The sequence below is a fragment of the Helianthus annuus genome, chromosome 16 (genome assembly GCF_002127325.2).
Source record: "Helianthus annuus cultivar XRQ/B chromosome 16, HanXRQr2.0-SUNRISE, whole genome shotgun sequence".
NCBI classification, from domain to species: Eukaryota; Viridiplantae; Streptophyta; class Magnoliopsida; order Asterales; family Asteraceae; genus Helianthus; species Helianthus annuus.
Genome location: NC_035448.2, coordinates 190457892 through 190470762, shown reverse-complemented (window position 1 = coordinate 190470762; position 12871 = coordinate 190457892). Strand labels below are relative to the sequence as shown.

At 36.8% G+C, this 12871-nt stretch overlaps 2 protein-coding genes across 2 annotated transcripts; both read left to right on the top strand.

Moving 5' to 3' along the window:
* The first annotated feature begins 4108 nt into the window (after positions 1 to 4108).
* LOC110920460 (F-box/FBD/LRR-repeat protein At1g13570) lies at positions 4109 to 6633 on the top strand. The gene is made up of 4 exons (XM_022164680.2): positions 4109 to 4250; positions 4639 to 5452; positions 6016 to 6183; positions 6262 to 6633. Exons 2-4 carry the CDS (start codon positions 4643 to 4645, stop codon positions 6529 to 6531), a joined length of 1248 nt encoding a protein of 415 aa, XP_022020372.1. The 5' UTR covers positions 4109 to 4250; positions 4639 to 4642; the 3' UTR covers positions 6532 to 6633.
* A 2543-nt stretch (positions 6634 to 9176) lies between these two features.
* LOC110920461 (F-box/FBD/LRR-repeat protein At1g13570) lies at positions 9177 to 12098 on the top strand. The gene is made up of 4 exons (XM_022164681.2): positions 9177 to 9270; positions 10052 to 10814; positions 11374 to 11544; positions 11626 to 12098. The coding sequence occupies exons 2-4, from the start codon at positions 10053 to 10055 to the stop codon at positions 11887 to 11889; spliced, it is 1197 nt and encodes a 398-aa protein (XP_022020373.1). The 5' UTR covers positions 9177 to 9270; position 10052; the 3' UTR covers positions 11890 to 12098.
* Positions 12099 to 12871: the final 773 nt, after the last annotated feature.

Sequence of the window (12871 nt, the reverse complement as noted above, 5' to 3'; positions counted from 1 at the left end):
GAAACTAGGTATATAGTGATATGAGATAGCGATATTCAGGGGTGTTTCTGACAAAAATTGGGAGTTTATTCAATATCGCTGTTTGATATGCATATATACATCAATATCGCTGTTTGGTATGCATATATACATCAATATCGCCAACTCAAACACCTATATATATGAATATCGCTAAATGGAACACATATATATATATGAATATCGCTATCCCATGTATACATATACTTTAAATATCGCCACGTCATATTCATATATATATATTAACTCATTCAATATCGCCAACTAGAAAATATATATAAAAGAATATCGCCATTTGATGTATACATATACTGAATATCGCCATTTGATTTAATATCGCCATTTGATGTATACATATACTTTATATATAGTCTCAGTATTATCACATGCATAGGCTCACATGCATAGTGTCAGTATTATCACATGCATAGGGTCTCAGTATTATCACATGCATATGCATAGGCTCAGTATATATATTTATGTTGTAGGTGGGAATATTACTGAGACTATATATAAAGATGATGATGATATAAACCATCGATCAGCTCCCGTATCTCATACTAAATTTTTAAATGGTTTAAACATGAGTTATCAGATTGACCCTGGTCCCCATTGCATGATGGAGAATTACCGGGGAGTTGTTTGAACATGATGTTTTTCTCAGTTTTAATGTTTGTATAGGATCATAAGACATTTGAGCTTTAGGCCACCGCATGTAATCTGGAAGCTACAGTGTTTTAAGTAGATCCTATAGTAATGTTGGGTGATGTTGCAGGCAGGTACCTTGTTTTTGTTACGCGTAACCTCTCACGCGTATCCAACACTTCCCCAATCACAAAACAGATCCCGTATCTGTTTAATCGTGAGGCCCTGGAGGGGAACGTTCGGTTGCCTGTTTTCTCACACGTATCCAGCATTTCTCAAATCACCTAACATCACGGTATCTGCAGAGGGGAACAAATGTTTCATATCACAGTACCCCTTGAAGAGTCCTTTTCAGGGACGGGCTTTTGCACGGGAAGTAGTTTTTTTAGCAGATCCTATAGTAATGTTGTGTAATAATGTTGAATGAGTTAATATATATGTTTGTTATATTATATGTTGGGAACAACATCCTCACCCACCACCATATGTTGAACATCAAAATCGAAATCCTACCTCCTTTATGCAACGACCTCAACGTCCTTGGATTCTGCAGAACCCTAACCCTGCATCGTCAAGTGTTTTACAACCATACCCCCCGATATGTAGGTTTGGATGCATCTACCATAGCTTGTGCTACCACCAATACGACAGTGATCGTGACTCTAATGCGTTATCAGATGATGTCGTCGTTAGTGATGATCCATGGGAACAATATCACAAGATTGACAGTGACTCTGATTCATCCTTTTGATTCCAGAGCATGACTCGAATGCGTTATCAGATGATGCTGTCGTTAGTGACTTAGGGGTTCCTGTATTGGTAGATGTATTTTGTGTTCGTGAATTCTCCTAAATTAAAATAAACCGCGTAATGTTCTTTGATGTTTATATTATTGTGATAGTCAATGTAAAAGATTGTGAATTTTGTGTTTTGTGTTCGTGAATTTTTCTTAAATTAATAGTCGTAAAAACTCATTTTTTTGTCTGGTCAAAAAACGTCCAACGTGGCCTTTTCCGTGGCCGTTTCCTAACCCGTGTGGCTCCCACCACCGGGTTCGTTTGTCTCTAACTTATAAGGAGGGGTAAATTTGTCCGGGGACCAGGGGCGTCTGCTCGGCGGAATGCATTTCGGGTCATTCAGGGGGGCCGAAAGTCGTAAAAACTCATTTTTTGTCTTGTCAAAAAAGTCCAACGTGGCCTTTTCCGTGGCCGTTTCCTCACCCGTGTGGCTCCCACCACCGGGTTCGTTTGTCTCTAACTTATAAGGAGGGGTAAATTTGTCCGGGGACCAGGGGCGTCTGGTCGGCGGAATGCATTTCGGGTCATTCAGGGGGGCCCGAAAGTCGTAAAAACTCATTTTTTTTGTCTGGTCAAAAAAGTCCAACGTGGCCTTTTCCGTGGCCGTTTCCTCACCCGTGTGGCTCCCACCACCGGGTTCTTTGTCTCTAACTTATAAGGAGGGGTAAATTTGTCCGGGGACCAGGGGCGTCTGCTCGGCAGAATGCATTTCGGGTCATTCAGGGGGGGGGCCGAAAGTCGTAAAAACTCATTTTTTTGGGAGGTTGATTATTTGTATATTCCGATATGGATTAAGCAGGAGGACTGGTTACTATTCCGTGTTGATATGTTTAACATGGAATTAACACAATATTGGACTGATAAAAGATGGGGAAATGAAAAACGACGGGTGGTTGAAAACATCATGGACATTTTTCCAATTTTCTTCAAGCATTTTCTTGACAAAATCCAGTATTGGCGAAACTCAAGATACTGCACAAAGAAAAAAGTTTCATTTGGTTATGTTCAAGATGGTGTACCTTAGGACAATGGTAACATTGGTAATTCAGGGGTGCTTGTCTGTATGATGATGGAGAACCTTGTAAGAGGCAAGTCGCTCATTGATGAAAGTGACGTAGAAGAGGCTTGTATGAACTACCGTCGCCACATGGCTAATGAGCTTTATAGATGGCGTTGTATGTAGGATGAATGTTGTTTGGGTTTATGAATTGTGGTTTCATACTATCTTTATAATAAAAGTTTAATGTTTCCTCATATTATTGCAATTATGTTTTTTGTCAACAAAGGGCCATCATTCCCTTTTCTAGGGTGAATAAGGACTTGGGCTACTTGCGTCGTCTCGCCGGAAGTCGTTTCCTCCCGTTTGGGGGGGGGGGGGGGGACAAAACGGCCTAAACCCCATTTTTTAGTTTTTGTCAAAAAGGGCCATCCTTCACAATTCTGGGCCTGTTATCTCACTGGTGCGTCGCAGCTCGCCGTCACCGGGTTTCTCCGTGTCCTATGCTAGGGTGACTAAGGACTTGGGCGATTGGCGTCGTCTCGCCGGAGGTCGTTACCGGATGACAAATTTTTATCTTTGTTTTTTTTTCAAATAATAACCACTTATAGACGAAGCTTTTTTTTTTTTTTGAGACCGGCTTATTTCCTTACAATCCCTGTTAGTGGGGGTCGAACCCCTATCCCCTTAGTTAGAATCTTATCTTCTAATAAATCAAATTTGCATCTTTATCGTTATATATTATCAAAAAAATATCCATATAAGTGCTAGAACTTACAACTCAACACTTACTACAGTCTCATTATCACATGTGACACTGCCATGCACCATTAAACATGAAAGTTATATCAATTTGCAACCTTTATTAACAAAACTATCATTCTGCAACTTTATGCAAGAAAGCACTATCAAATTGCGACTTTAAACAAGATTGTTTGATAATATAGCGACTTTCAGCAACTTTGTAATATCATTCTGCAACTTTCAGCAACTTTGTGACACCATTCAGCGACCTTAAACAAGGTTGTGACACCATTCAGCAACTTTCAGCAACTTTGTAACATGAAACAGCAACTTTCTTCAAGCTTGTAACATGAAACAGCGACCTTAAACAAGGTTGTGATATGAATCAGCGACCTTGTGAAAGTCGCAGTATCATTCAACGACCTTCTAAATCTTTTGCAGCTTTTGCAGAAGTTGGCAGAAATTGCAGAAAAGTTGTTTGAAAGTCGCTATATGAAACACCAATTCACCTAAATCTGAAAATAAAAACTTTGACCACCTAATACCACTCTTTTCTTCTTCAAACCACCTATTTAAGCAAAAAATTCGGGAGAGAGAGGGGGGTTTATATTTATGTTTTGTTTATTGTTTTTTTAGTGTTTAGGGTACAATGACAAAAATACCTTTACGTGGGGTACACTTAGTCTGATTTAACCATAAAAAATAACAGAGTTAGGGCTAAAGGACATAATGTGCAAGGGTTTGCAAACATCGAGTACGTTTTTTGTACTTTTTAAAGATAAAGGACACACTTTGAAATATGGTGTTAACATAAAGGACGAGTTTTGTAATTTACTCTATAAGTTATAACCCCCATCAAAATTAAAAAAAAATATATATTAAAGGCTTGAAATGTATAAACGTAAAAGTTGAAGGGAGAGGGTATACTTGAGGAAAAACAAGGGAAACTGATATGTAGACTGACTGTTGTGTCCCTGTTTTGAAGTACCGAGAGTTAACCCTACGTCGGAAGATCCACCGCGTGCAAAGCAGAGAGTGTCATTTCTAAGGTTAGAAAATGTTGTATAAGTTGCTCATCGTTAAAGAAATTGTTGCTTTGGAGGTTAATGTTTGCTAATAACTGATCATTTCCCTCGGTACCAAATCTTTAGGGTTTATGTTAGTTGATTAGAATTCAAGAAGCATCATCAATTTTCTAACTTTGTGTGCTAAATATGTATATATATTGTGTTATTCTTGTTCAGCCTTCATGTATGTTTTGGTTTGTTTGTTTGTTTTTTTTTTTTTTTTTTTTTTATAAATATGTTTGTAATAAAAAGCAAATGTGAGGTTTAATGAAGGGCAATGGGTTTTAAGTTGTGCAGATAGATGGTTTATGCATGTCATGGCTACTTATTTCATTCTTTTCTGTTTATGATTATTATGTCTTTTCGTTAGAATAATGGCGCGTAAAGCATTCAAGTTTGCACCACCTAAAGATGTTATTAGCAGCATGCCGGATAATGTGGTAACTCATATTCTAGATCGTTTGCCAATACAAGATGCGGTGAATACCAGTATCTTGTCGAGAAACTGGAGGTTTAAGTGGACTTTGCTTGGCCAACTTGTATTTGATGAAAACTTCCTTAAGTATTTAGCAAAAAGAAATGGCGTTAGTAAGTTTGGGAGAATTATAAGTAGGCTTCTTCTTCATCTTAAAGGTACCATAACAAAGTTTGTCCTCTCCATAGACAAGCGAAGTTACTCCGCATTGGATGATGAAGATATTGCATATTGGATTTTGTTCTTGTCTAGAAAAGGAGTTGAGGATCTCACTATTACAAAGACGAATGGGGAAGCACTTAATTTGCCTTCCAATCTCTTCTCTTGTTTAGAGCTGAAACATTTGAAGCTTCGTTACTGTTTCTTCAAACCTCCAACTAGCTTTCATGGTTTTCCGAAACTATTGAACTTAGACTTGGATCTGCTAGATTTTGAAACTGATAAATTCGGGGAATTCATTACTCAGTGTCCCTTACTCGAGATTTTAAACATGCGTAATCAACATCACTTACTTGAGACTTCAAGCATGGATTATTATTTTTCCGTAGGCAAAGCAAAACTAGTTGATATTGCAAAACTTGCAAATATCAAAAGATTATCTTTGTCATTGTCTGATACTGAGATGGTCAGAGATTCCAGCAGTATCTTTGAACTTGTGGGTTTCTTCCCAAAACTCCAAGAACTTAATTTGGATTTTGTAAGATACAAGGTAAGGCTAATTTGGGTCTTTGAAATTTACTTTACTGAAATTTAGTCTAATGTTTACATAATCTAATTACTAAGACCACCCGTAGTGGGGCGTGATTTTTAAAAAAAATTGAAAAAAACGCCCCAAAACGCCCCTCCCCCCACTACACCCGGCGTTAGCCGGCGTTATAATTCAAAAAGTTGGAAGCCGGCGTTTTAATTAAAACGCTAAATTGGATGTGCAATAATGGATGTGGTCAATGGGAGACTTCCAAGTGTAAAGGTGCCATTTCTTTTTTTTTTCTCTATAAAAAATAATTGTTTATTGATTGGAAGGGGCGTTATTGGCATAATGCCCCACTACGCCACTTTTGCTATAATGCCCCATGCTGACTGGGATGCCACGTGTCGGATAATGCCCCATGGTAGGGGCATTATTTTGTTCCACCACTACACATGGTCTAATAATATTCGGTATAATCTAAAATGATCGTGATAAAAGTTTTATCATATATTACAACATTTTTATTCGGAAACAGGGCTTTATGAATTTTCTAACTAGTTGATTTACCACTTTTCTTATAGCTCACAAAAGACAGTGCTAATAAGAAATGCACTACCGCCTTTCCCTGTCTCAAAACTCTTAAATTATCAACAATAGATGTATATGATGGTTTGCTGTTATCATGTGCTCTTGAATTAATTAGGAGCTGCCCGAATCTGCAAACCTTTGAAATCTTAGCAAATGATTTGGTATGTATCATACTACTTCTCTTATAATCTTTTTGTACTTATGTAGTTTTTGCATTTCAATGCTAGTTATTCTTGCAGGATCGTGACCCAACATATGCAAAATGTTCTCCATATGTAGACTACAACGCAACGGGGCTGCTGCAGCTTCGAAGTGTTGACGTTTCAGATGTTAAGGATTCAGTGATTGAGGTATGTTTGATCAAGTATTTACTTGCTAGCTCTCCTTTCCTAAAAAGGTTTGTCGTTCGTCCCTCCTCGCACCTATCGTCTGATGAAAAGTTGAGGCTTGCTAGGAAGTTGTTGAAGCTCCATCGAGCCTCCCTCACTGTTGAAATCGATCTCCTCTAATTTACTTTTCTTGAACTTGTCTTTTATTTGCTGCGCATTTGTATGACTTTAAGAACAGGACAAAGTGTTTGTTTAATCTAATCAAACCGGATTGTTGAATTGTGGGATGTGTTGTTTTTTAGTTTTTACCTTGGTATCTTGTTGTTTTAAGTTGGGCTACAGTGCTCTGGCACTGGGTTGTGCATTCTGTAGTGTCTTGAACCCGATTAAGGTCCAACTTCGACTCACACATCAACTTGATCCATACCAGTTTTGTCTTCTAATTCTTTGCAGAACCAAGTTTTTTGTTTGATTCATCATAGTCACACTTCAAGTTCTTCCAATTTTTTCAAGGTAAATGTCCATTTTTCGTTTTTATTGTCTTCGATATGCCTTTTTGTGTTTGATTGTTCTCTATTTGTGAGTCTATTTCATGTTTCTTTCGAGTCTGCTTCCTGTTCCTTTTCGAGTTTGACTGTTCTTGTGTGACTTCAAATACTTTTGTAATTGTTGGTGCAATTCAGAATCTGTTATATACTTGTTTATATTCATGTAATGCTTCAGAAAGGTTAAATTATTTATGTCGTGAAAATGCTTGAATCTTTATTTTTTTTTTTTTTGTTGGAAAATGAATGCACTGGAACCTGCTTGAATCTTTTTTTTTTTGTCCATGTTTCAAATTATACAACATATCAAAAATAGGGAAATCACCAAACGAAATAAGTTAAGTGTTTGAAAATTAACAAATAGACATGTAAAAGCGAGCAAAAAAAACATCATCACAAAATTTTTAGTAAAGTACATTGAAGACAACAAGCCAACTAATAAAAGGGCACCAAATGTAAAAGTGGGGGCTAAGCCTAAGCTGATTTTACGCGTGTATTAGCCTATTTGAATGACTTTTTCATGGGCCCTTAGTATTTTTCATCATTTATTTTGCTGGCTAAGGCTTAGCTGCCTTAGATCCACGATTTTTATTTGGTGTTATTTGATTGGTTGGTTTTGGATATCTATTTTAAATGTTTAAAAGTCAAGTTCTATTTGTAAAGAAGTCATTTTTTTTTATTCTCCCTATCAAAATAAGTAACCTTAGCTGCCTTAGATCCACGATTTTTATTTGGTATTATCACTTATCACCACCTACCACTATTGTTTGTCACAACCACCCATTCATCATCGACACAACAATGATTGAATAACTGAACCTTAACATAAATGAACTACAACAATTGAACCGAACTAACCATAATTTGGATCACATTACTTATGTTAATATTAAGAAGAGTTTTATCTGGATTTCAAGAAGAGTAGGAATATTATGAAATAACCAGGCTCGGTTAAAATACGCCAAAAAATGAAGCATTGATTTGATCATTCAACCAAACCATGTTTCACATAGAAAACTAAAATTAACCTAGGCAACATGACAAGTCGAAAGAGTGGTTTTCAAGTTCACCAAACAATTTCCTCCCGGGTGCAAGTCGTTATCACGGGTTGTTCACGAGCTGAACCAAACCAGGTGGACCTTTGTTCGTGCTTGGCTCGTTTACAAACCGAGCTAAAAATAAATTTCTGAGCAAGCGGCGATCGTTTTAGACAAAATTACATATAAAATGACCGAATTGCCCTTCTAGTTAACAGAATTACATATAAAATGATCGAACTGCCCTTCTAGTTAACATAATTACATATAAAATGACCAAATTGCTCTTTTCGTTAACAAAAAAAATGGAAGAAGTTAACTCAGTTGACTAAAGTGGCAACGATGAAACCTTTTTGGACCCACAGGCGAAAAATGAAACATTTGGACTAAATTGACAAAATGACCCAAACCACAAAGACTAAAACGACATTTAACTCTTTTAGTTTTTACTTAATACTGAATAATTAGTTTTCTAAACTATCATGCATTTTTTCAACCCGAATCGATTCGGGCCCAAAAAATAAATGGTTGTTTTGATGCTCCAAACAAGTTTGAACCCAGCCCAAATCGGTTTTCAGTGGTTTGGGGATTTCAACTCTAACTATTTATAACCCAAACCGGTTTGGCCCATTAGAAAACCCTTCGGTTTAGGCCCAAACTTGTTTTTTAGACCTCTAATTCCAGCCCATAACTCACTATAAATGACTTTCTGTTGGGCTGATATGCTCTTTATTGGGCTAATGCTATTATCAAACGATTTAGCCCATTATAACTCACTAGAAATCACCCAAATAAAAAGGCAAATTGGACTTAAATAATCCCAACTCACTGTTATTGGCCAATAATAATCCCAACTCATTTAATCACCAATAATAATCCGAACTATTCACTTTTGTTTGTAAAATACTCCCAGTTAAAAAAACATTAACTAGGTTAAAAAATTGCTGATGTGGCAGGTGACGTGGCATGCCACATCAGCAAATTTGCTGATGTGGCATTTTTTGATGACGTGGCAGCTGACGTGGATGTCTACGTGGCATTTTTGATGACGTGGCAACTGATGTGGCAGGTGACGTGGCATGCCACATCAGCAATTTTTTAATCTAGTTAGTGTTTTTTTAACTGGGAGTATTTTACAAACAAAAGTGAATAGTTCGGATTATTATTGGTGATTAAATGAGTTAGGATTATTATTGGCCAATAACAGTGAGTTGGGATTATTTAAATCCAATTTGCCAATAAAAAACAAGCAGCAGTTAACACCCATCATTCCACGATGATCTCTCAGCGAAAGATGCCCTAATTTTGTGCTTCAGTTTTCATCGATCGGTGATTCTGTAAGTTCTCTTTTGATTCTACTTTATGCAGTTTTGTATGATTACATTCAAATGGATAAGTGGTACCTATAAGCATGAAATTTATGACTCTTTTTTCTGTTTATGAAATATGAAAGTAATTTAATAGAAGAAACAGATTAATGTTTGTATATTGTGTGATTCTGTTCATACTTTAGGTATTTCCTTGATAAATTCACTTTCATCTGTTTTGGCCCATTAGTTTGTTACACGTTTGTTATCGCCTTTACTATATTTTATACCTTCCAAACGGGCGGTGAGGTCGGGTGGTGTAACGGGTCAGAATGGGTTCCGGTCAGAACGGGTCGCTTTGAAAAAAAAGGGTCATTTTGGTTCGGGTCTGAACGGGTGGCTTTGGAAAAGTGCCATTTTGGTTCGGGAGAAAACGGATTTTGACAAAACTTAGATCAGGCAGCATAACCTAACAAATAGGATGGGTTCTACCCTTAACCCTATTACAGTTTGCATACTAACAATTAACAAATTGTTCATCTTATGGTTCAATATTTGACTAGAAATAAAATATACAAATCCCCAGAATCTATTTAATATTCCGCCCGTTGCATTAGTAATTTCAGAAGAAGACGACGTTCGAGAAATGTTGCTAACAAGGTCATTAGAGTTGTCAAGAAAAACAAAATCATTACATAATTATACAAACCATAAAGAGTAATTCGGTTTTTCTGTTTATGGATGGTTTATGAGTGTCATGGCTAATATTCCATCGATTTATGTTTATCATTAATATTTGTCTTCTTGTTAGAATGATGGCACTTGAAGCATCCGAGTTCGCACCGGAAGATATTATCAGCACCATGCCAGATAGCGTGGTAACCAATATTCTGCAACGATTGCCATTACAAGATGCAGTGAGGACCGGTATCCTGTCGAGAAACTGGAGGTTTAAATGGACTATGCTTACCCAACTCATATTCGATACGAACTTCTTTGCGCATTTAATAGAAAGAAGAGGCGAAAATACTTTCGGGATGATTATAAGTAGACTTCTTCTTCATCTTAATAGCACCATGACAAAGTCCGTCCTTGTCCTCACCCTATTGGACGTTGTAGATATTCATCACTTGATTTTGTTCTTGTCGGAAAAAGGAATTAAGGACCTCACTCTTACAAGTTGGTGTAAACCACAAGTGAAGTTGCCTACCCATCTTTTCTCTAGTTTAGAGTTGAAACATTTGAATATTTCCGGCTGTTGTTTCAATCCTCCACCTAGTTTTCGTGGTTTTCCGAACCTGTTGAGCTTAGAGTTATGTAACGTACAATTTGGAGGCGACCTTGGGGAGTTTCTTGCTCAGTGTCCCTTACTCGAGAGTTTGGACCTCGGTTATCTTTCTTACTCAGGCAACTTGAAACCAGCTGAGATTGCAAAATTTGAAAATCTCAAAATATTATCTTTGTCATTGTGTCATCTTGAGACTACGACGACCACAAGTTCTTGTGACATCTTTGAGCTTTTGCGTTATCTTCCAAAACTTCAAGAGCTTGGTTTGGATTTCCATGACTACACGGTAACGCTAAGTTGCATGTTTGAAGTTTATGTGCATAGTGTGAGGTTCATTGGGGAACACTAAAAAAGTGGGGAACAGTGGGGAACCGACTCAAACGAACTCCGATTGGACTCATTCCAGCGGCGTTGGAACCGGCTCGTTGAACCCTAACTAGGATCTGTTAACCCTAATCCCTAAATATATTAGGGTTTGGCTTTTAGGGTTTAGCTTTAGGGTTTAGCCTTAGGGTTTAGCTTTAGGGTTTAGGGTTTAGCTATAGGGTTTAGCTTTAGGTTTAGCTTTAGTGTTTAGCCTTTAGGGTTTAGCTTTTAGGGTTTATAGTTTAGATTTTACGGTTTAGCTTAGGTTTTAGCCTTATTTTGTAGCTTTAGGGTTTAGGGTTTAGGGTTAAGAGATCTTAGTTAGGGTTCGACGAGCCGGTTCTAACGCCGCTGGAATGAGTCCAATCGGAGTTCGTTTGAGTCGGTTCCCCGCTGTTCCCCACTTTTTTAGTGTTCCCCAATGAACCTTCCCCTATGTGCATATTCATTATATTGATCAAAACTTTACTTTCGTATAGTTGATAGAAGGCGGTGCTAGAAAGAAGTTCCCCACTGCGTTTCCCTCCCTCAAGGCTATTAAATTAACAAGAATACGTTTTAGCAATGGTGTTGTGTTATCGTTTGCTTTAGAAACGATCAGACACTTCTCAAATTTGCAGACCCTTGAAATCACAGGAATTATGCATCTTGTATGTATCGATCATATTGCTTGCCTTATAATCTCATATATGCATAGTTTTGCATTTGAATACTGTTTGTTATTCTTGCAGGTTGATGACCCAGTTCCAGTTTTAATTCCGATTCCGGAGGTAGAATACAACACGATGGAGCTTCGGAGTGTGGTGTTCAACGATTTTAAAGGTTCAGAGAATGAAGTATATTTGCTAAAGTATTTCCTTGCGTGTTCTCCGTCCCTGAAAAAGATTGTTATTCATCCTGACTGGAGTCTAGCGCTTGGTGAACAGTTCATGTTGGCTAAGAAGTTGTTGAAGCTCCATCGCGCTTCCCCGATAGCTGAAATCCATTTTGATTAGTTTTTGTAGTTTTGAACTTCTCTTTTATGGTTCCATTGTATAATCTGATCTTCGAAAACGGAATGAATTGTAACAGATTCCTATTGATAGTTGAATCATTTGCTTATTTAGCTAGGAATTCTTTGGATGTGTTCGTTACACTTCATGTACTCGTGTGGGCTCGGATGATTTCGATACTTGGTGTACTCGTGTTTGTAGTAGTTATGTTATGTTCTTTCAAGGATCATTGATGTTTCTAATTTTGTTGAAAAATGTAATGTTCATTCTCAGTTTGATTGAAGATAATCACATTGGGATAATGGGATCCTTAAAACTTTACATTAATTTTGCATGACATAATATGTGGCTTAAAAATTACTGTTAAAACTATTTTATTGGTAATTTAAGGTGTACATCTGCTTTGACTATTAAAACATATTAAATGGCAAAAATGTCGTTCAATCTTAAACCGTTAGATAATAATAAAAGTGATATTGTTATAATTATAATAATAATTATGTATTATATGTAATATTTATATATAAAAGTTAAAAAGAAAAGAAATGTTAAAAGGGTTTGGATGAAATTGGAAAAAAAAAATAAAAGATAAATGTTAATTGACAAAGATACCCCTAACTTAACTGAGATTTTTGGATGAAGTTAGTCACTTGAATGAAAATGACAAAGAAAAAAAATGAAAACGTCAGAGACACAGGGACGCAGAGAAGACAGGAAAAAAAATAACTATTTACATTAAATTGACATTTTAAGTCAAATCTTAGGACCAAAATGACAACTTATACTCTAATAAAAAGCAATCAAGTGTAATTTTGTTTTTTTTTTTATTTACATGTATTCTCGAAAATCTCATTTCTTTAGGTTTTTTTTCTTTTTATCAAGCTTCTCAGTTGTATCATGAATGCTAACAGGAAACTAAAGGAGTTTTAGGGTATAAGAAAATACATAGTGGGGCGGTATGCCCAAACATAGCGCCGCCATACCA